The sequence below is a fragment of the Geotrypetes seraphini genome, chromosome 16 (genome assembly GCF_902459505.1).
Source record: "Geotrypetes seraphini chromosome 16, aGeoSer1.1, whole genome shotgun sequence".
Classification (NCBI taxonomy): Eukaryota; Metazoa; Chordata; class Amphibia; order Gymnophiona; family Dermophiidae; genus Geotrypetes; species Geotrypetes seraphini.
The window spans coordinates 5,760,534-5,782,413 of NC_047099.1; the positions used below are offsets into that span (position 1 = coordinate 5,760,534).

General features: G+C 46.3%; 1 protein-coding gene across 2 annotated transcripts in view; it reads right to left on the minus strand.

The window, feature by feature from the left end:
* Positions 1-2,387: 2,387 nt before the first annotated feature.
* The window catches only part of JPH4 (junctophilin 4), a 33,987-nt gene continuing 14,494 nt past the window's right edge, over positions 2,388-21,880 (minus strand). The window contains exons 4-7 of one of the 2 annotated variants that reach the window (XM_033925616.1): positions 9,594-9,712; positions 8,017-8,819; positions 5,900-5,981; positions 5,033-5,099 (exon numbers count right to left, since the gene is read on the minus strand). In XM_033925616.1, coding sequence (XP_033781507.1) covers positions 5,901-5,981; positions 8,017-8,819; positions 9,594-9,712 — 1,003 coding nt within the window. In that variant the 3' untranslated portion in view covers positions 5,033-5,099; position 5,900. Of the gene's footprint in view, positions 5,100-5,899; positions 5,982-8,016; positions 8,820-9,593; positions 9,713-21,880 lie in introns of both variants that reach the window. The other variant, XM_033925615.1, reaches the window with a different exon arrangement.

Here is a 21,880-nt window from a genome sequence, read left to right on the forward strand (position 1 = left end):
CCACGCTCTCCGTGAAAAAATTTTCCTTATAATAAGTCTAGGAAATTATTTTGTACAGAGAGGGTGGTGGATGCCTGGAATGCCCTCCCGAGGTGGTGGATGAAAACAGTGACAGAATTCAAAAAATGTGGTATGTACACAGAGGATTTTCTAATTAGAAAATGAATGGAATACAACAAACTAAGGACAGTTCTGGGCAATCTTGCACAGTCTGTGTCTCGGATATGGCGGTTCGGTTTTGGATGGGCCGGTGAGGGCTTTGATGGAAGCTCCAGTGACAGGATGGTTAGGATAGACTGGAGTGATCTAAGTGGTTTTGAATATTACTTCTTCAATATTTCTATATATGTTCTCTCACAATGTGTTAAATTATGTTGTATAGATCAATGAAATATACTTCTGTAATACATTATGAGGTACATAATCAAAACTAAAATACGTCTAAAAACCTGCCTAAATCGACACTTGGATGATCAAAAAGACAAATTGTCCACGTACCGCTAATAGAACAGGGTTTTAGAAGTATCTAAAACCAGCTTAGGCCTTTTCACTGCCTCTATGCGCCCAAAGCAAAAAGGGTTTTTTTTGGTGGAGTGGGTAGGGCGGGAGGTGGGCCAACCTAGACTTAGACATCCGGCAGCCATAATCAAAAAGTTTAACAGGTTGCCTGGATGGAACTTATACGTTTTGACTTAGACTAAGTCAAAACAGGTATAAGTTCTGGAACAGGCCGCTGAGCTGATTGCGGCTGCTGTGATTAGTTCAGTGGCCCAGGCAACCCTTCCCTCCCCCCCGCAATGATTACAGCAGGAAGGATGCCAAATCCCTCGTGCCCGAACTGTCGCAACCCCCCCCCCCCGCAACTTTTGCTGGCAGGAGAGATGCCCAATCTCTCCTGCCCGAACCTGCCATGACCCCCCCCCCCCCCAAATGATCACAGCAGGAGGGATGCCCAGTCCCTCCTGCTCAGCACTCGCTGTGACACCCGATAGTTCTCCAACAGGGGGGGGGGGGAGTTCCAGGTGGGAATGGCCTTGGGGAGTCCGGGTAAGCTACCTTTTGGGGGTAGAGGGTATCCAGCAGAAGGGACTGGGCATCCCTCCTACCGGCGAACTTTCGTGGGGGAGGTCCGGTAGGAGAGATTAGGTATCTCTCCTCCTGGAGAAATACTGGAGATTACGGCACGCACCGGACAGGAGGGACTGGGCATCCCACCTCCAGTAATCATTTTGGGGGGGTCAAGATGGGTGTCTGCAGGAGAGATTTGGCATCTCTCTTGCTGTGATCATTCGATGGGGGAGGTCCACAGCAGGAGAGGTTGGGGATCTCTCCTGCCGCAATCGTTGTGGGGTGGGGGATGGTTCCACAATTCTCTAACCGGCGCTTATGACAGATGCCGATTAGAGAATCGTCCTTTTAGGCGAGAGACTGGTCCCTCCCATACCTATGTTTTGGGCATTTGAGAATTGGGCAATCTTTTTTCGAGAATAGGGTTTAAACAAGTAGTGGCGGTCTGGGTGATAAAACACCTGAACGTACAGGAAGGCTATTCTCAAAAAAAAAAACACATTTTGGACTTTTATTTTGAGAATTGACATTTCCCAGCTGCCTACTTTGGGCACTTAAAGCCTTAGGCCAAAAAGGGACTTAGATGTTTTTTTTATTATGCCCCTCCGTGAATCATATTTTTTAGACAGCAGAATATGAAAAGTGTACAAGGATGTGAAAACCTTTAAAAGGAAACTTCAAAATCAGCCATAAAGCCACATTTATAAAGCAGAAAGTTTGGAAATTAATTATCAGTGCTTAATTACAGAGGTACAGAAAGCAGAGTCATCCAGTTAACCAATTCCAGGAGATCCTGGATCAATCCTGGATCTCTGACATTATCCGATCTGCAGTTCTGCTTTCAATGGGTAAAATCAAGGACAGTAGAGGTTTTTACTGTGGCCTAGAGTGTTAAATGCTCCAATGCTCATAGTAAAAGGGGGGGGGGGGGGAGTGAGGTTAAAATTGTTTCGGTATTTAAATACAAAACCAGGGCTGTTCACACTGCCAAAACAAGGTGATTTGGCAGCTTTGAGGGAGATAAAGTGCCTTGCACCACCAGCAATGATAAAGCCAGGAATTCAAAGCCCCCTTTTTCCTCTTCCTTGCTCCTGTGGTCTCTTCCAGTCGTCTCAGTCTTCCTGTGCCCCCCATCTCCCTTTATTTTTAAACGGACACACAGTCTCCCCCTACCCACATATAGCCACAAACTCTTACCTCCCCTCCAAAAGAAACAATTAATATACACATTTTTTATTGTTATTTTTACAAGTCACAGAATCAGATCTTCTGAAAACAAAACAATACTTAATAAAAGTATAAATAAAGGAAAAGGAGAATTGGAAATTAGGGGGGAAACCCCCTTTTATATGGAAAGATTTGCAAAATGCTACATGGAGACATTCCAAAAATGAAAATGACTATAAAGTGAATTCCTCTCCTTTTAATGGCTGAGAGGAGATTCCAGGTCATGCACAAGATGCGAATGGGACAGCACCAGAGTTCACCCAAAGAGGGAAGTGGAGACGCACACGCAAATCTAGCATCTCCCATTGTATCCTCTCTCTCCCCATCCCCTCGTTTCTGTTTCTCTCCCTACCTTCCTTGTTTTATACTTCCCCACTCCTTCTTTTAATTATTTTCCCGCTATATAATGATATCACAGGGGAACCTGTTTTGATTAATTATTAAGATTTCCTTGGCCAAAAAAAGAGTTGAAAGTTGGATATATAAAGGACTCCAATGCATATGACAGCCACCAGAGGACGCCATAGCTCAGCCAGTGGTCGCATTGAGCTTTACTGGGAGATTTGTTTCATTTGCAAAGGCACGCAGCGCAGTGATCAGACATGTAAACACAGATGCCTGATACATTCCCACAGCCAGGAGTTAAGCATCTGACTCAGCACCCTACTTAAGGCATCAAGTGTGATATACAGAGTTCCAAGAGACAGATTTCAGGACAGTCCTGGGTTTCTAACATCACCATGTGATGCATCGTAGCAGGGGTTCATAACCTTTTTGGGTTCCTGTGCCCCTTTAACTGATCAATGAAACCCTCACATCCACTAGTGACTACTGCCAGTTACTGTCACTGTTAGCCACTAACAGTGCTAATTGCTAACATGTTGTTAAAATTACAAAGTACACACTTCTGCTACCAATAACTGTTCTAATAATGGTCTTCTCTCTATCTAGAAAGTTTCATAAATTGCCTTAGATTTCAAGACCCTTCTCTGCACCCTATATAACTCCTCCTGCACCCCTGGCTAAGAACCCGTGCATTATAGATTCTGCAGCACTGATTTCAATGGGTAGAATCAGGTACCGCAAGAACCTCATTGCTTTGGGGATGCAAATTCAAAACCAGGACTGGCCAAAAAAGTCTTCCTCCTGAAACAGGATAACTTGGCAGCTCTGGACAGGGGGATTTACAAAACTCAGGTCGCTTCCTGTGCACCTTTGGAAATCTTGAACCTTTCCTAAGTCCAGGTTTGTTCTTGTCTCTGCACCTCCCCGTGCCCAATCCCACTTTTATCCTAATTGCCAAAGAAAAGCAAAATTATAAATTCCAAGTATGTAGAGGGAAAGACCAGACTGAATCAGCCCCTATTCCCTATGCGGTGGAGCCAGGTGACAGCTCCGTGCACATTGCACACCTTATATCCCTCTAGAACCTGTTTTCTCTGCACTACCTACCCCGAATTGTACACAACTGTGCATCTTTAGAAATTTTGACCTCTCCTCTTCCCTCCATGTACAAAACTGAGCAAAGGCCCAATTTCTTCAAGCAAAGGGGATAAAACCAGGACCATTCACACCCAAACGACCCGGATCTACTTGGTGACATTAAAATGAATTATCAATGCCTTTGGCAGTAGGGATTAGTGTTTCAGTAACACACATTATCTTGTGTGCGTGTGTTTATACACATATACAGGGATGCACACGCACACACACATATAATCCATATTATCTCCTGTGACAGCTTCATCTCATCATTCACCTCCCTACCCTTGATGGCAATGGGATGAGGAAGGGGAGCAGTGAACCCAAGCAGTACCCACTCTCTTCCATTCATACAACCCCTGACAGATGGCTTCCCAAGTCATTATTGTCACTCCGTGAGACACAGTCCATTCCAGCAAGCAGAATACTGGGAGGAAGGGTTGCTGTGTCTATACATTTCTTTCCCTTCTTTTTCTGTTGATTTTTGCAGGTGTTTTTAGGGGGGGGTGTCCTTTGGAAGGCAGTTGAGCTTGTTGCAGCAGAAAGTGGGATGAAAGAAAGATGTGCCAGGTTGCGGTTCTTAAGTCCTCCTCTTTCCTGTGAGACCTGTTTAGTATCTTATGTGTTTAGGCAGATTTGCATCATGGTTTCCTCAGATGTGCGTGTTTCCATGCTTACATGCAAGTATCCTGAGAGGGGTCATATCTCCTTCCCCCCCCCCCCCCACCACACATACACTTTTATCCTGCCTTTCTGTTCCACTTGGTCATGTTAACCTTTAAAAGAAATTCTATAAAATAAATAAAAGGAAAAAAACACAAAAGAGAGGGAAGGGGGAAAAGAGGAGAGAAAAGGGGAAGAAAGGAGAAGATAGAATGCAGAACTGCAAGACACAGAAATATGGATCAGTGATGAGCCAATGCCCCTTATGGTTTGAAACTTTGGAATTTTTGATTTATTAGAAGTGTTCTGTCTTGGATGGATGTGGGTATATAATTGCCCATATTTCAATAGTATGTGACAAACCCTTCTCCTTTTGCTGGAGGTTTTCTGGGTCTTTGGAGGCTTGGGTGGAGAGAAGCGATTCTGATGATCACTTGGCAGGTAATGGGTGTCCTGTTTCGCCTTTTGTATCTGTGAGAAGTGCAGGTGGAGGGTGGGCAGCATACGTTTTCACAGAGGTTTCCAGTCAGTGTGCTTCCCCACGCCTCCTGACACTGCCTTCCCTATGCGTCAGGTACAAGCAGGTGGCACAGACAGGTATATACACTAATGCTGTTACTTCCCCCCAGAGAGGAAAGTTGTATACATGCCGAAGAATGCTAAAACCAGGAAACAAAAGCCAGGGGTGGGGAAAAAAAACAAATATTTATGCATATAAATGCAAACTGCTTACCACATGCTAAAGCATCAGTCCCTGCTGCAGACAGCTCACCTCACTTGCAAACTTTTCAACTACATGCTCAGAGTTCACCACAGGCGACTTACCTTGCACTCAGGCCAACCTTTTCACTGCATGCTCAGGACTCATACTCAAGTTACAGGCTACTTACTTTCTACTCAGGCCCCGTTCTCACAGACTTTTCCACGACGAGTTCAGGACTCACCCCAGCTTACTTACCTCACGCTCAGGCCCTACTCTCACTTGTAAACTTTTTACTGCATGCTCAGGGCTCGCACTCATTAACAAGCTACTTACCTCACCGTGCTCAGGGCTCACACTCAATTACAGGCTACTCTCACTTACAGACTGCCTACTGCATGCTGAGGCTATGTTGAAACCATCACAGAAGTCACTTAACATCTCTCACATCTCTAGCAATCCATAATCATGCATGGATTGATGAGAGGCCCCCTGCTGGTACCTGGGAGGCACTGCTATTCTCCGCCCTGTGCCTAGTCACCTAACATAAAATCTCATGGCAAAAGTGTGACAAGGTGGGGAGAATATTTGTTTCTGTTTTGTTTATTTATTTCACATTCTGGAGATTCAATCTCCTATTAAAAGAGCCCTTCTAATGTAAACATTCTGGAGAAAAAGAGCCAGAGGGACATACAAAGAGAGGTTAGAGAGAGAATAGAATTAGAAACCAGATATACGGGAGGGGCAGGGCTGCCTTACATTAAGTCAGAAAGTAGGAGAACAGGTATGCCAGGGAAATATCAATGAGAAACACCAGAGCCACCACCAGCGGACTGGCCTCCTGTGGGAAAAAGAGAGAGAAATGATCAGCCAGTTTTCCTTCACTCCTTCCAGTCCCTCCATTGTCATAAACTCACTGTATGTCCAGTAGACCAAAATCCCAGCTCCCTGTGAGCCTCAACCACTGATTCACTCTTCCAGCTCCTAGCTACCCGCTCGCTGGAAGAATTAAGTTCCCTAATCCTCAGTCTACATTTAGACATGGGGCCGGATCTCCTAGGCTCTGTGCTGCAGACTGAGAGGATGCTTTTGGGGTCTAGAAATTGACTTGATTTCTTCCCCAGAAGCTGCAGCTCTTCTACTGCACATGGAAAAGACTGGAAAACAGTAAGGTGTGCTGTCTCCTGGGGTTTTAGCAATTCCTGGTAATAATTTACTCCTACTGCTGCGTGGCTTTCTCTAGGTCACTTCTCACGGTCATGCTTATTTGGACTTTTTGCTACCTCTCTCACACTCTCTGCTTCTCATGTCCTGTTTCCCCTTCCCTCTTTCCCTACTGTTGCTCCTTGACTCTCATTCTCTTCCACTCCCTCCCCACCCTTAACGCTCTCTCTATATCTCACTCTCACCTTTCCTTTATCCCATGTTCTCCCTATTCATAGAGCCTTTGCACTCTCCCCTTGCCTTTTCCCCCTCCTCTCTATTTCTCTCTCCCCTTGCCTCCCCCCCCCCCCCCCACTCTCTCTCTCATGCACACTCCTGTTCTCATTAGTAATTTATAAATTTTTCTGGGTTATTTATGGCCTGTTCTCTTGCCATGGACCCAGTGTGGGATGGGCTCTGCTGCCTCCCAGCATTCCCCGCTGCAGACAAGACATGAGACCTACCGACGGACTGCTGCAGGATGCTGCAAGGAGGGAGGGGGGCCCAAGAGGATGCTGTTGCTAGGAGGTCAGAATAGATGCAGCCAATCCCGTTGCTCAGTTTTCAAGCTCCACCTGCCTCGTCTCTCCCGACATATCCATGCCTGTCTCTTCCCATTTCTGTGTGTGTGTGTGTGTGCCTGCATGCTTCCATTTGTGCCTAATTCTCCCTCCTTCTATCCTGATGCTATTTTGGTTCCCACCCTCATAGTTCCTTTCCATGTATCTAGCTGATCAATGCTAGTTTGGTGACAGGATGCCAGTGAGAGACAAAGAGGAAAGAACAGACACACAAAGGGACAACAGAAACCATGAGAAAAAAGATGGAGTGAAGCAAAGTCAGATCTAGAGAGTAAAACAGATGCTCTGAGCCTTCCACCCTCTACAGCAGCAATTCCCAAACCTGTCTTGGGGGAACCCTAGCCAGTCAGGTTTTCAGGATACCCAGAATGACTAAAACGGTTAGGGCTCTTCAGCTTGGAAAAGAGATGGCTCAGTGAAGATATGATTGAAATATGCAAAATCCTGACTGGAGTAGAACGGGTACAAGTGAATCGATTTTTCACTCTGTCAAAAATTACAAAGTCTAGGGGACACTCGAAGTTACAGGGAAATACTTTTAAAACCAATAGGAGGAAATTTTTTTCACTCAGAGAATAGTTAAGCTCTGGAACACATTGCCAGAGGTTGCGGTAACGGTGGATAGTGTAGCTGGTTTTAAGAAAGATTTGGACAAGTTCCTGGAGGAAAAGACCATAGTCTGTTATTGAGAAAGACATGGGGGAAGCCACTGCTTGCTCTGGATCGGTAGCATGGAATGTTGCTACTCCTTGGGTTTTGACCAGGTACTAAGGTCCTGGATTGACCACCATTAGAACGTGCTACTAGGCTTGATGGAGCACTGGTTTGATCCAGTAAGGGTGTTCTTATATTCCTAATGTGCACATATTGCCTCCTTGACATGCAAATCTCTCTCATGCATATTCATTGAGTATATCCTGATGACTTGACTGGCAGGGTTTCCCCAGAACAGATTGAGGAATCATTGGTCTACAGACACAGTCTCCACAGAAAGGTGGCATATCAAATCCCATCCCCTTTCCTTTTCTAATGATATGGTAGCATGTGTTCTGAGAATAACTATCAAGTTGCTATGGCCACCTTTCACCTTACCCATTGCATACTGGATTTGGGGGGAGCTGCCTCACCAGCCCCCCAGCCTTGCATTCCCGTTGGTCCTTGGCAGACGCCCTGTGGGATTCGAACTTGGTCATCAATCCAGGGCTCAGGGGACTCCAGCTCCGAGCCCATGACCGCCAGGCATCCTGGAGTGCATGGCCGCTCTGGCCCCTGGCCTGTGATACCACCAGGGCCCAGCTGTTTGCTCTCTTGGCAGTTGTAAAAGATCACCGGCCCTCCCCCCTCCTCTTCCTCTGGGTTCCATGGACTCTTGACAACATCCCGACAGAGCCGTGGAGATTCTCCATTTGCCAGCATCGCCCCATTACCCCCCAGGCCGGCTGGGCACACCTCCAACTCGTAGTTGTTGAGGTTTTCCTCATCTTGCTCCCACAGTCCTTCCTCAAAATGTGGGTAAGGGGCCTGGCCCTGCCTGTAACCCATGACCCTGGGTGCCGGGCAGCAGCTGTATACCAGTCCGTTCACATGTTTATTCTCGATTAAGAACGGGCTTCCCCGTTCCTTTCGTGATGGCCACTCCTCATGGTCAGAGAAGTCAGGACAGCCTGTCAGCTCCTCGTTGATGTCACCACCATTCTCTACAGGTCCCCAACAACGGCGGGGCCCGGGGGCACCCCTCCAATGCTGTAGTGGTGTGTTGGGGAAGCTGGGATCTGGTGTTATGTCTGAGGGGGTGATGCCATTCTCACAGATGCCAGGGCTGTCACAGCCTCCTGAAGAGGCCACTTCCAGGGCCTCGGGGTCAGTATCCTCACAGTCCTGAAGGGGGAGAATACCTGAAATAAGAATAGGGGAGGGGAGGGGAAAAAGGAAATGATAAGAATTAAAGAGTTGCTCAGTGAGTTGCAGGGATCCAAGTGACTGATGGTAATGCAGGTGGTGTGAAATCATGTTCCTGGTGCTTCTGTTTCATTCTCCAACTTCTTAACCCTCTGGAGCTGAGAAATCACTTCCTATTAATGTGAGAAAACTAAAGACACAGAAATTGAGCCTTGTCCATTCTGCAAGAAAGAGCCAGGGAACCCCTTGATCAAGGCAGCAAATGGCTAAAGTGAGGTGAGGAGGGAGTTTCCAGCCTCAAAGAGAAAGGATGAGTTGGGAGAAAGCATTTGGGAGAAGAAAAGCTGAGACAGCTATCACCAGCCTTCAGAGGCTGGAAAAATGTGTAAATGAAAAAACATGGCAGTGGAAAATGGGAAAAGAACATCACTTTCCAAAGGTGTCTAGAACCCCCCCCCCCCTCCACACACACACACACAACCATCTCTCCCCTCAGCAGTTCCTGACTCTCTTGTTATTGCCCCTGCCTTTCCTCCTCAGCAGTTCCTGTATCTTTGGTTATTGCCCCTGCTCTTATCTCCATCCTTTGCATTTCTGCCATCTCTTTCTAGTTTTGGCCCCTTTGCTAGTTGCCATGGTTGGTGCACAGTTCTCCCTTCATGTCCCACACATCTCAAAACCAAACTGAGGGTGTGTGGTAAGAGGCGTATCTCATTCTTTGCAAGTCTCTGGCCCGATTCTTACACCAGCTCAGCATCGTTGTATCTTACCTGGATCATCCATGATTGGCTCCAGGTCCTGGGATATGATTTTTGCCAAGCGAAAAGCCTCTGTAGCCTTTTCTGCAGCCAGCAACGCTGCCTCTGCCTTTAGCCGAGCATCTGCAGTCCTACAATACAGGAGAAATACCAATGATTCTTCCTAAGGATCATGAGTGAGCGGGAGATTGTCTGATAACTTTCCTGAGAGAAGGCAGGAAGTTTTTTCTCCTTTCTAATAGTTATGAAGGGGAGGAAAGTTTTTTTTCCTGGTGACCTATGAGTGAGAGCAGAAAGGTTTTTCTATTTTCCTAAGTGAGTGAGTGAGGAAAGTTTTTGACTCATGAGTGAGGGGAGGAAGGTTCTGTCCTGGTGATCCATGGAGGGCAGGAAGGATTTCTCACTAGGGACAGATAAAGTACTTGTATATGATATGCAAACCGTTTTGGTTACATCATAGAAAGGTGGCATGTCAAATGCAGGACCCATTGTAATTAAAAGAGAGGAAGATTTTTTTTCCTTTTTATCTGTGAGTGAGGTTGCAAGAAGAAAATCTTCCTCCTCTGTATAGTCAAAAAAAGGCACAAACACATATGTAGTGTGTACACAGAGACACACATAAGTTTAAACATATATGCTTCACGAAGGGATACCAGATGTCCGGGAAAACCTAGATATGTTCTCTTTTTAGAGGACTGTCTGGGTGCCCAGATGGCTTTCCAGATGGATTTCCTGACAGTTTGTCCGGGTTTTGGAAAGCCCTGGGCTCGGGGCCACATCTGGAGGGCCTCCAAGCATGTACGGATGCAACACGATGACATCGTGTCACATCGACGCAGCGTTCAGAGACCCTCCAGACGCAACACCGAATTCGGGGAAGAAGAGATGAGCTTCATGCGGGAGTGAGGCTGGGGGCAAAAAGGGGCAGGGTTGGAGGCGTAACAGGGTGGGGCCACATGTCCTCGTTATTTTATGGAAACATGCTTTCTCTCTCTGTATAAAGTGAAAATGTGTGTCACACACGCACCACACTTGGAAATATACAAATGAAGGAGTAATTTTATAGCAAGTTCAAAAGACTCATAATCTATAGAGGCAGTGAAGGCACCCATGTGCTTTTATAATAGCACACATATGCCACACTGTCTGCATTTACATTCTTAGTTTATAGGACAAGGTAATAGATTGCAACTCAGCTGCTGTTTCACTGCACAACAAATTTTAACTTTTTTTCTGGGGCAAGAAGAAAATGAGGTTTACTTTATAGAATTTGACATCCTGTGTATGAAAATAGCCTCAGTTTTCTCCTATCATGTATAGTTTTTGATCAAATTGCAAATATTTGTAGCATGAGAAGTCATAATGTAACACATTACGCCGATTTAACTAACAAGCAAAACCCGATACCAAATCGATGATTTAATCTCAACTGTGCTGATGAAATTTGAAAATTGCTGATGATGCAATAGGCCTACAGAGAATTGCATATTCCAGCTCCGCCTCCTAACCCATAATATAAAGTAATTATATAGCACATTATTACATCATAATTTAAAATTAATACTTTAGCTTAAAAATCTAATTTAAGGCAAACTATTTTGATATTTCAGCGATTGTTATAACATTAACTCCAAGCATTAGAAAATATGGTGAAAATGTTATTTTTTTCATTGTAATGCTTTTTTGCCACAAATCAGAGGGTTATACCGAAAAATTAAGGTCAGTTTTGAATTCAATGACCCCAAATACAATTCATGCCCCAAAATGTTGCACAGTGAACTAATCCCCCACTCCGGAATGCCTATGTTTTATTAAATTTGATATCCCACAATGGCGTAGTAAGGGTAGAAGGTGCCTGGGGCGGTGGCGCGCCCCCCCCCTGCGCCCTCCTCTTCATGTCCCCACTCCTTCCCGCCCCCCCCCATTCCACACTTGCGCTCTCCCTCCCCCTTCCCCTTGTACCTCTTAATCTTTGCCAGCGCACATGGCTTCTGCAAGCATGCTCCTCACGCCAGTGTTGGATTCCCTCTAACATATATAATAGATCGCTGTAGATAAATTGTTCTTACTGAATGATTTGAAATGTATATTGACTGTATAGATTTTGATTTTTGTATGTTTTTAGTTATATTATGAATGTTATTTGTAAGCCGCCTAATAATAGGTGGTTGAGAAATTTGTTAAATAAATAAATCACTTCCTGGCCCTGTGACCCGGCAGAGGGGAACCAGGCTGGCAGGAGCAACAGGCAAAAGTTGCTCGCACTAGCAAAAATAATACAGAGGTATGGGGTGGGGAGAGGGAAGGTGCGAGTGTGGCATGGTGCGCAGGGCGGGGCAGAGAGGTGCCAGCGCCCCCACCGACTTGGTGCCCGGGGCGGTCCGCATTCCCCTTACTAAGCCACTGATATCCTGCCTTACTTTTCAGAAACAAAGTGGTGTAGAACTGTTAAAAAAATATCTTAAAAAACAAAAATGAAAAGGAACTCCATTAATTAAAGGAAAGTCCTCCCCACACACTCAAGAGCATACACACTATCCACTCCTCAATATAAGTTATCTAAGAAAACAGAGGGTAGGCTTAAATGGTCATTTTTCTCAATGGAGGAGAGTAAACAATGGAGTGCCGCAGGAGTCTGTACTGGGACCGGAGCTATTTAACTTATTTATAAATGATCTGGAAATTGGAACGACGAGTGAGGTGATTAAATCTGCAGATGACACTAAACTGTTCAGTTGTTAAAATTGCAGGCAGACCTTAGGAAATTTCGGTGTCCAAGTGGCAGATGAAATTTAATGTGGACCAATGCAAAGTGATGCACATTGGGAAGAATAACCTGAATCACAGTTACTGGATGCTAGGGATTAGCGCCCAGAAAAGGATCTGGGTGGCATCGTAGACAATACGATGAAACCTTCTGCCCAATGTGTGGCGGCAGCCAAAAAAGCAAACAGGATGCTAGGGGCCTGTTGGGTCGATGCGTGTACGGACTGCTGGGCACGATGGACCTCGAGTCTGACCCAGCGGAGGCATTGCTTATGTTCTTATGTTCTAGGAATTATTAAAAAAGGGATGGTTAACAAGACTAAGAATGTTGTAATGTCCCTGTATCGCTCCATGGTGCGACCTCATCTGGAGTTTGCATTCAATTCTGGGCTCCTTATCTCAAGAAAGATATAGTGGCGCTAGAAAAGGTTCAAAGAAGAGCGACCAAGATGATAAGAGGATGGAACTCCTCTCGTATGAGGAAAGACTACAAAGGTTAGGGTTCTTCAGCTTGGAAAAGAGACGGCTGAGGTCTACAAAATCCTGAGTGGGGTAGAACGGGTACAAGTGGATCAATTTTTCACTCCGTCAATAAGTACAAAGACTCGGGGACGCTCGATGAAGTTATAGGGAAATACTTTTAAAACCAAAAGGAGGAAATATTTTTTCACTCAGAGAATAGTTAAGCTCTGGAACACGTTGCCAGAGGATGTGGTAAGAGCGGATAGCATAGCTGGTTTTAAGAAAGGTTTGGACAATTTCCTGGAGGAAAAGTCCATAGTCTGTTATTGAGAAAGACATGGGGGAAGTCACTGCTTGCCCTGGATCGGTAGAATGGAATATTGCTACTCCTTGGGTTTTGACCAGGTACTAGTGACTTGGATTGGCAACCGTGAGAACGGGCTACTGGGCTTGATGGACCATTGGTCTGACCCAGTAAGGCTATTCTTATGTTCTTATACTTTCTGTGCTTGCACTTTTTACACATGCAGTCATGTAGTTTTTATAAAAATCCTTTTCTAATTGCTAAACAGGCTTTAGACAGGTATGTACATGCGTGTAAAAGCACAGACATGTGCATGTAACTTCTACATTCCTCCTCTTGCCCGTCTGTGGTGGCAGACCCTGAGGCATGGGAGCCAAGGCCTGTTTCCATGGTAGCCAATAGCCAATGATATCCCTGGGGCTGGTTACCTAGGAGATCAGACATCCTCTGCCAGCCTTTCCCTCCTACTAGGTGGTACCCTCCGCTCCCCCACCCCCTCATCCAATCCCCCCTTCCCATGCACTGCATACTATCCCTGGTAAGGGGCGGGGATGTATGTGGAGAAAAAAGGAGAGTAGCAACGAGAGAAAGGCCAATGACACTGGCATGAAAAAATGTTTTACGTTAGAGAATGTAAAGAGAGACAAATCCACAGATACACAGGTCCCATGCATAAATTTCACACTATCAGAAGCTTCGCTGCCTTCCACCAGGATAAAAGCAAGAGATAATCTACCTCGGGCAGCCAAATCCAGTTGGACTTTTGGCCACCCATATAAGGTTTTTCAGAGGGGCGGTGCATCTGGAAACTACCCCTCCCTGTCAACTGCAGGCCTGGATGTTCAATGCTGGGCTTAATTTGGACACACAATGGTGCAGAATATCCAGTTCATGTGCTGGGTGCCAACCAGTATTCAGACTGGTGCCTGGTAATTAAGTGGACAAAGCGAGAACAGCAAAAAAGGTTGAGCTACCTTCATTCTGTCACTTACCTAGTTACCTTCCCTTGTTTAAAAGCAGACTGGAAACCCACCTTTTTGATATAGTCTTCAATCCTTAACCCTACTCCTCTGCCTTCCAACCCAACCAGTTGATTAACCGCTCCCCTTAACTGTATCCATGACATCCTGTTTGTCTGTCTTGTCTGTTTAGATTGTAAGCTCTTTGGAGCAAGGACTGTTTTCTTCTTTGTGACTCTGTACAGTTCTGCGTGCATCTGGTAGCACTATAGAAATAATTCATAGCAGTAGTTTCTGTCTTTGGGAAGCAGAGCTGAGATTGTGATGTCATAATGCCTCATTCCAACAATAAGAGCCAACCTCATCAGCGATATCACAATGGCTTGATTGTCCTGCACTCCCCTCTGCCTTCCAACCCAACCAGTTGATTAACCACTCCCCTTAACTGTATCCATGTCATCCTGTTTGTCTGTCTTGTCTGTTTAGATTGTAAGCTCTTTCGAGCAGGGACTGTATTTCTTCTACTTCTTTGTGACTCTGTGCAGCGCTGCCAACCAGATGAAGCCCCTGTTCCACCGTAACTCTGCCCCCAGAATGTCCCAACGTTAATTAGTGTCACACTGACCACAGCTGGCATTCAGCGGCACTGTCCAGTGAAGCCGCTGCTGAATAAGAGCAGCAGAGCCAGCCGATGGGATTTAACTGGGCAGAACCATGAGACCATACCACATACTACAGAACTAACATACCACATCTCAGTTATGCCCTATCACAACCCAATATTTAGAAATAATGCACCTTATTAGTCAGGGCAGGATAAATGCATAGGTAAACCAGGTACATGCCCAGAGCCCAAACCCCTGTCAAATCCCCCCCATCTGAGAATGGCCAACTTCTGACAAGGGTAAAACGCCTGGTGCCAGAGTAAGGTTGTTAAGTTCAGTGACTCAAGCTGATTTATATGTTCCGACAGTGAAACAGCTGAGTCAGCATGTTTTCTTGCATAGGTCCCCAAGAGTGGAATAATCTTCCTCAATACATAGGGCAACAGACAACATAAGAACATAAGAAGCGCCATCTCCGGATCAGACCTTCGGTCCATCAAGTCCGGCGATCCGCACACGCGGAGGCCCTGTCAGGTATACACCTGGTTTATTTTATAGCCAACCATACTTTATATGCCTCTCTCAAGGAGATATGCATCTAGTTTGCTTTTGAAGCCTAGGACTGTCGATTCTGCAATAATCTCCCCTGGGAGAGTATTCCAGATGCCAACCACTCTCTGTGTGAAGCAGAACTTTCTGACATTAGTCCTGAACTTGTCCCCCCTTAGCTTCATTTCATGTCCTCTTGTCCGTGTCAAATTGGACAATGTAAATAATCTTCTCTGCTCTATTTTGTCGATTCCTTTCAGTATTTTGAAGGTCTCGATCATATCCCCACGCAGTCTCCTTTTCTCAAGGGAGAACAATCCCAGTGTTTTAAGTCGATCCTCATATACCAGTTTCTCCATACCCTTCACTAGTTTGGTTGCTCGTCTCTGCACCCTCTCCAGCAGTTTTATATCCTTCTTTAGGTAGGGAGACCAATGTTGGACGCAGTATTCCAAGTGGGGTCTGACCATTGCCCTATAAAGCGGCATTATAACTTTCTCCGATCTACTCGAGATTCCTTTCTTTATCATGCCCAACATTCTATTTGCCTTCTTTGCCGCTGCCGCGCATTGTGCTGACGGCTTCAGGGTCCTATCTATCAGTACACCCAGATCCCTTTCTTGTACACTTTTTCCCAGACTTGCACCTGACATTCTGTACTCGTATTCCTTATTCTTACTGCCTAAATGCATTACCTTGCATTTCTCCACGTTGAACTTCATCTGCCATTTCTCCGCCCATTTTTCTAACCGACACAAATCGCTCTGGAGTTCCTCACTATCCTCCTGCGATCTGATTGCCCGGCAGAGTTTTGTGTCATCTGCAAACTTGATGATCTCACTGGATGTTCCGTTTTCCAAGTCATTGATATAAATATTAAAAAGGATCGGTCCAAGTACTGAGCCCTGGGGTACACCACTAGTCACTATCTCCCAGTCGGAGAACTTCCCATTAATGCCCACTCTCTGCTTCCTGTTATCCAGCCATTTGCCTATCCATCTTTGTATATCTCCCTCTATGCCATGGCTTTGTAGTTTCCTGAGAAGTCTTTCGTGTGGAACTTTGTCGAACGCTTTCTGGAAGTCCAAGTATATTATGTCCACCGGCTTTCCACTATCAAGTTTAAGTAGTTTAAAAAAATTGTTAAAAAGACATCTTTTCTGCAAGATGAAATATGGGAGCTGAATTGTATGTTTCCTGTGTAGGCGCTGGACACCATGTTTGAGATTTTACTATGCTTGATATAAACATAAGAACATAAGCATGGCTTCTGCCGAGTCAGACCATGGGTCCATCATGCCCAGCAGTCCGCTCCCGCGGCGGACCCCCCCAGGTCCATGACCTGTAAGTGATCTTACATTCTATTCCTTAATCCTTTAATATCCTGTATGGTAACTCTCTAACTATACCCTTCAATCCCCTATTCCTTCAGGAAATCATCTAATCCCATTTTGTTGTGATTATTGAGATCATTGTTATGTATGTGTTTGGACTGTGTATGTATTTTGTTGTGACCCGTCTTGGGAAAAGAGAGATACAAATAAATAAAAACATAAAACATAATGCTTTTAATTAAAAGCAGCCTGGGTCTGGCAGAATCTTTGAACTGGCGATATCATGGCCAGTAATTTGATGAAACTCTGAATTTTTAGCAGAAAACATTCCCCTTTCCTTTCTTTCCCTACATATGGCTCTAATCCCCGACCTGTTCTCCAGAATTCATATGCTCCCTCCCCTCTTCTCACCTCTCCAAAGCAAGTCAGAGAAGTTGCAGAGGTATACCCCCTTGAATCATTGAGCACTCACTGGGTACCCCTACTTTGGGTTTAGTGGAAGAGGCAGGACCTGTAAGCGTGCATTTTCTCACTTCCTGTGGTCAGGTGCAACCTGCTGCTGCCATCACACCCAGAGCTAACCCCTGCAGTAACATAGGCAAGCGGCATACATACTGGCTTCCCCTACACCACTTCATAACAAATTGACAACAACAACATTTTGGGAATAAAAGGCCACAACTTTATTATAACACCCATGTAAATAAACCCTTGGAAGCACCCGAGCCTTACTCCTGACATATTGCTTCCTGCCATGAAATCCAGCGAGGGAGCATTTCCTTCAACCCTTGTGGCCTGCCATACCTTTCTACCAGTGAGACCACAATTCTCTGCCCACCCGCCATGGATGCCAGCGAGGCAGACATTTTCCCAGAGGACTGCTAAACTCCTCCTTTTGAGTCCATTCACATGTCTTTTTGTCCCAATGTTCTTGCTCGGGTGCCTCCGCCACAACCTGAGGCCCAACTGCCTCAGGTTCCCTTCCTAATTTTCTCCCCTTCTCTTTGAAGTGGGACGCCAAGGCTTCTTGATAGACGTTGATTAGCTGATGCGTGGCAACATCCGAGAGGTGGGTGCCATCATAAGAACATAAGCAATGCCTCTGCTGGGTCAGACCAGAGGTCCATCACTCACAGCAGTCCGCTCATGCGGCGGCCCATCAGGTCCAGGACCTGTATAGTAACCCTCTATCTAAACCCTTCTATCCCCTTTTCCTTCAGAAAATTGTCCAATCCCTTCTTGAACTCTAATACCTGTCCTATCACGCCCTCTGGAAGCGCATTCCAGGTGTCCACCACCCGTTGGGTGAAGAAGAACTTCCTGGCATTGGTTCTGAATCTGTCCCCTTCTAATTTTTCCGAATGCCCTTTCATTCCTGTAGTTTTCGAAAGTTTGAAGAATCTGTCCCTCACCACTTTCTCTATGCCCTTCATGACCTTGTAAGTCTCTATCATATCCCCTCTAAGTCTCCGCTTCTCCAGGGAAAAGAGCCCCAGTTTCTCCAATCTTTCAGTGTATGAAAGGTTTCCCATTTCATCTCGGTAATGTCCAGGGATGATCGGAGTGTCCCAGAATGATCGGAGGACCGGCGTCACCACTGTGGCAGGTGGGCGCTCAAGGGAGGTGGAAGGCTTCTTAGCCGGCTTACCTGGTGCCAGCGACCCCGAGGAAGGATCGGGCGGTGTCGAAGTGCTCGGTGCCGTCTTTTGCGGTACCGTCGACGTCGCTGCAGGTTCCATAGCAGATCCGGTACCGAAAAGGATGTTCTGCTGGATCTGCCGATTTTTTAAGGTGCGTTTCTTAAGAGTGGCACAGCGGGTGCAGGTGTCAGCCCGATGCTCTGGACCCAAACACTGTAGGCACCAATTGTGTGGGTCAGTGAGAGAGATCGGGCGTGCACACCGCTGGCACTTCTTAAAGCCCAGTTGAGGGGGCATGAAGGGAAACACGGCCTCCGCAAAATCAAAGCCGGAGGCTTGTATGATGGCAACAGGCCCCGCCGGGGCCGGCCTGAAAAATAAAGAAAAAAACAAAGTTGTTGTTTTGTGTTTTTTTTTTTTTACAATTTAGAACGGAAAAGAAACCCGAAGGGAAAAAGAGAAAAAACAAGAAAATAACGCGAGCGGGAAGGCAAAAAGGAAGTTTTCAACGGCCGTTGAAACCACATGCGTCGCGGCCAACTAGAACTTTCTAGTGAAAAATGTCCGTACCGGGGCTCTGTCGGTGACGTCACCCATACGTTAAGAATATGCTGCCTGCTTGTCCTGGGATAATCCATATTACGTCCTTCTTCATGGGAGTTCCTGGAAGAGATGAACTACAGCTTAGTGGGTGAGAGGGAGACCCAACATCTGTTATGGCCTGATATATCTGCGGTATGCCAAGGACCTCCAGCGTCCCAGATGCTGAATTGTGGAAGCAGGGAAGCCCTGGAGAAAGGCAGAAGTGGCAGCACCAATGTGGAAGGAGTGAGTCCAAAAGTGCCCTAGATTCTGCCTCGCTTTTGCTAATGCCAAGCATAGCACTGCCGCAAATTGATTTTTGGAAAGCGGACTCAGGTTCTGATGGCTCAGCAGCATAAGACCCCCTTTTGGGCGAGACTCCAAGTAGTTCTCCAAGTTGGTAACAGGGCAAGTCAGAAGACTTGGAACGCGATGTAGGGTGATGCATTGTCCCTTGTCACTCTGATCGGTCTTTGATCTGGAAATGCGTATGCTTACTGTGTCACCATGGAAGGAGACATCCTCCATTTGCAGCCCGCCAGTAGGATGCCTGCTCGATAATACTGTCAGCACTCCAATGCGCAGAGCAGCGAAAAATGCAAGAGAGAAGGCCGTTCTGAAGAAGGCAGTCTCATAAGCAGATGTACATATGGCCTCTAAAGCATCCCAGAGCTGTCACATGTCGTGACTAATGGGCATCTGGTGGAGCTGGGACATGCCTGGTCCAACCCTTCAATAGCATTTTTACCAAGGAGGCGGCACACGGGTTAACCCAGCCAGCGAGCTTAGCGGAGAATGAGAACCCCGCTAGTTAAGAGGATACTTTTGCTCTAGAGATGCCCCTGTTAAATTTGTCTGTGATGAATTATGCAATAAGCTGCTCACTCATGGGTCCCGCTTTCCACCTGAGACTGGTGAGATGCTCAGAGATGTGCTGAATTGCTGTCCGATATGACTGCCCTGTGGTCGGAGCTAATGAGCCGGCGATCAAGGGTATGTCTGCTCCATTCCCAGACTCCAGAGCTCTGCCATTCTAGGACAATGAGTGGTCTGTATGTTGATGGATTCTACTACCGCAGCATTGTCTGACCAAAACACTACCTGCGCCATTCATAACGCCCTCTAGAATCCCTCCAGCTGTGACAGGGCACAGATCTCTGATGGGGAGGGACTGATCAGCCGGGTGACCAGGAAACAGATCTTCTTTCAGCCCACTGTCTGCGGTGACCTCTGTCTGCAGGACTGTAGTTTCTTGGACTGTAGTTTCTTCACCTCCTGCGTGACGTGGATCTACTGCGGCGATGAGAATGGACAGTGGGTTGGTGGCTGTCAGATGACCTCAAGCTGGCCCTGCTATGCAGATTTGTGCAACTGTTCTCCCTGGAATCTAACCTGGGCTCACTGTGTTCGATTCTTATATCTGCCTCATGTGCTGCTGACTGCTCCTGGAAGCCAACTTATGACTCGCCAGCAGCCAAGACCATCGTGTCTGACCCACGGGGTGGGGCACTCAACTCCCAGACTGGCCCAGAAGCTCAGGAGGACCGAGCACATCCATGGGGAGCCCCTTGTCGCTCTTGTCGCTCAAATCTGGAGGAGGTCGCGCAAGGCTGTTCTGCTCGCCCTCCACAAGGCTCAGAAAGCAAGGAGAAATTCTGGATGCCACCTGAATGACTGGACACCTCACCGTTTTCTTCTCTGTGATGCCAAGCCAACTTGGACAAGGGGAGGTCTGCAGAGTCGATGTACCTCTCAGGCTGTCGTTTCTGCCTAGTAGTGGATCGCTGTGGAGTGGCTACCGGCAGGTGCTGCAACTCAGCTGTTTTTTGATGTTGAGTAACTGGAGTAAGCTGCTTCTTCTGTCGTTGATTTTTGGAGCTCTTTCAAGGCATGATGCAAGTGATACAGTAATTACCACTACTGGCTGTAACCGCAACACTGGAACTGCTGAAACTGCCAAGCAAAGCAGGTAGTGGCTGGAACCGCAAAGCAGGATCCCCAAATCAGGAACTGGCTGGAGCAGCAATGCTGGAACTGGCTGGAAAGCTGGAACACCAAAGCGAGAACTGGCTGGAGCAAAAAAGCAGGAGCTGTCTGGAGGAGCAGCAGAGTACAAACCGCCTGGATGGGAGCCCGAAAAGGCCAGGGCTTCTCAGCGGCAGCAATTTTAAATGGACCCACCCTCTCCCTGAAAGCTCCACCCTCCTCCTCAAGTACAGCCAATGAGGCGGAACGCCTCAGAGGTGACGTCGGCAGCATGGACACAGACTGGAGGAGGAAGAGTAGAGCCGATTAGGGAAGCTGCACATGATCCGGGGGATGAGAAAGGGAGAAATTTTGGACTGGGAGGGGGGTCAGAAGGGAGGGGATATGCCAGACCACTGGAAGGGGGAGGGGGGTGAGAGAATTGCCCATAGTGACTAATCAGTACAAGTACTTTTTATGTTTCTAATGTTGTATGAAAAGTTTAAATTAGAATTCCCCCTCCCCCCTTTTTTAATAAGAAGTTTCAATGGATCATTTTGTGCTAAAAGAAAGTTCCTCTGCTTCTGGAGAAGGCTCTTGGAGCAATGTGCAACTTGAAGGGTCAGATGAGCCATCTTCATCCAGAACAATAAAAAGCTGTGATCATGAACAATTAAATGTGTCAAAGCCACCAAAACTGAGAAAATGTGATGAAATATATCATATGGATTTGCGTCAAACCAGAGCATTCCTCCATTACCTCTGTGCGTGATATGTGGTGAAACATTATCTAACCATTCAATGAAGCCTTCTTTGTTAAAGAGACACCTCTCTACTAAACCAAGATTCAAAATGCTTATTTCATCCAAACAAGCCCAAGTCTCCCATTAAAACTGTAAGAACAAACGTGGGCCTACAGTCATAGAGAATTTGCCCATAGTGACCGACCAAGTTATCTTTTATTTCTCTGGGAAAATGAAAAAAGGAATGACTAGTCACTATGATCAGTAAGAACACACCAGCTGACAAGAGGCCAAACAGTTTACTTTATGGGAGTGAAACATAACTGTTTTTGATATGTAGTTTAATTTTGTGGTTACCATTCTGTATTGTTAATAAGGTTATACAGTATT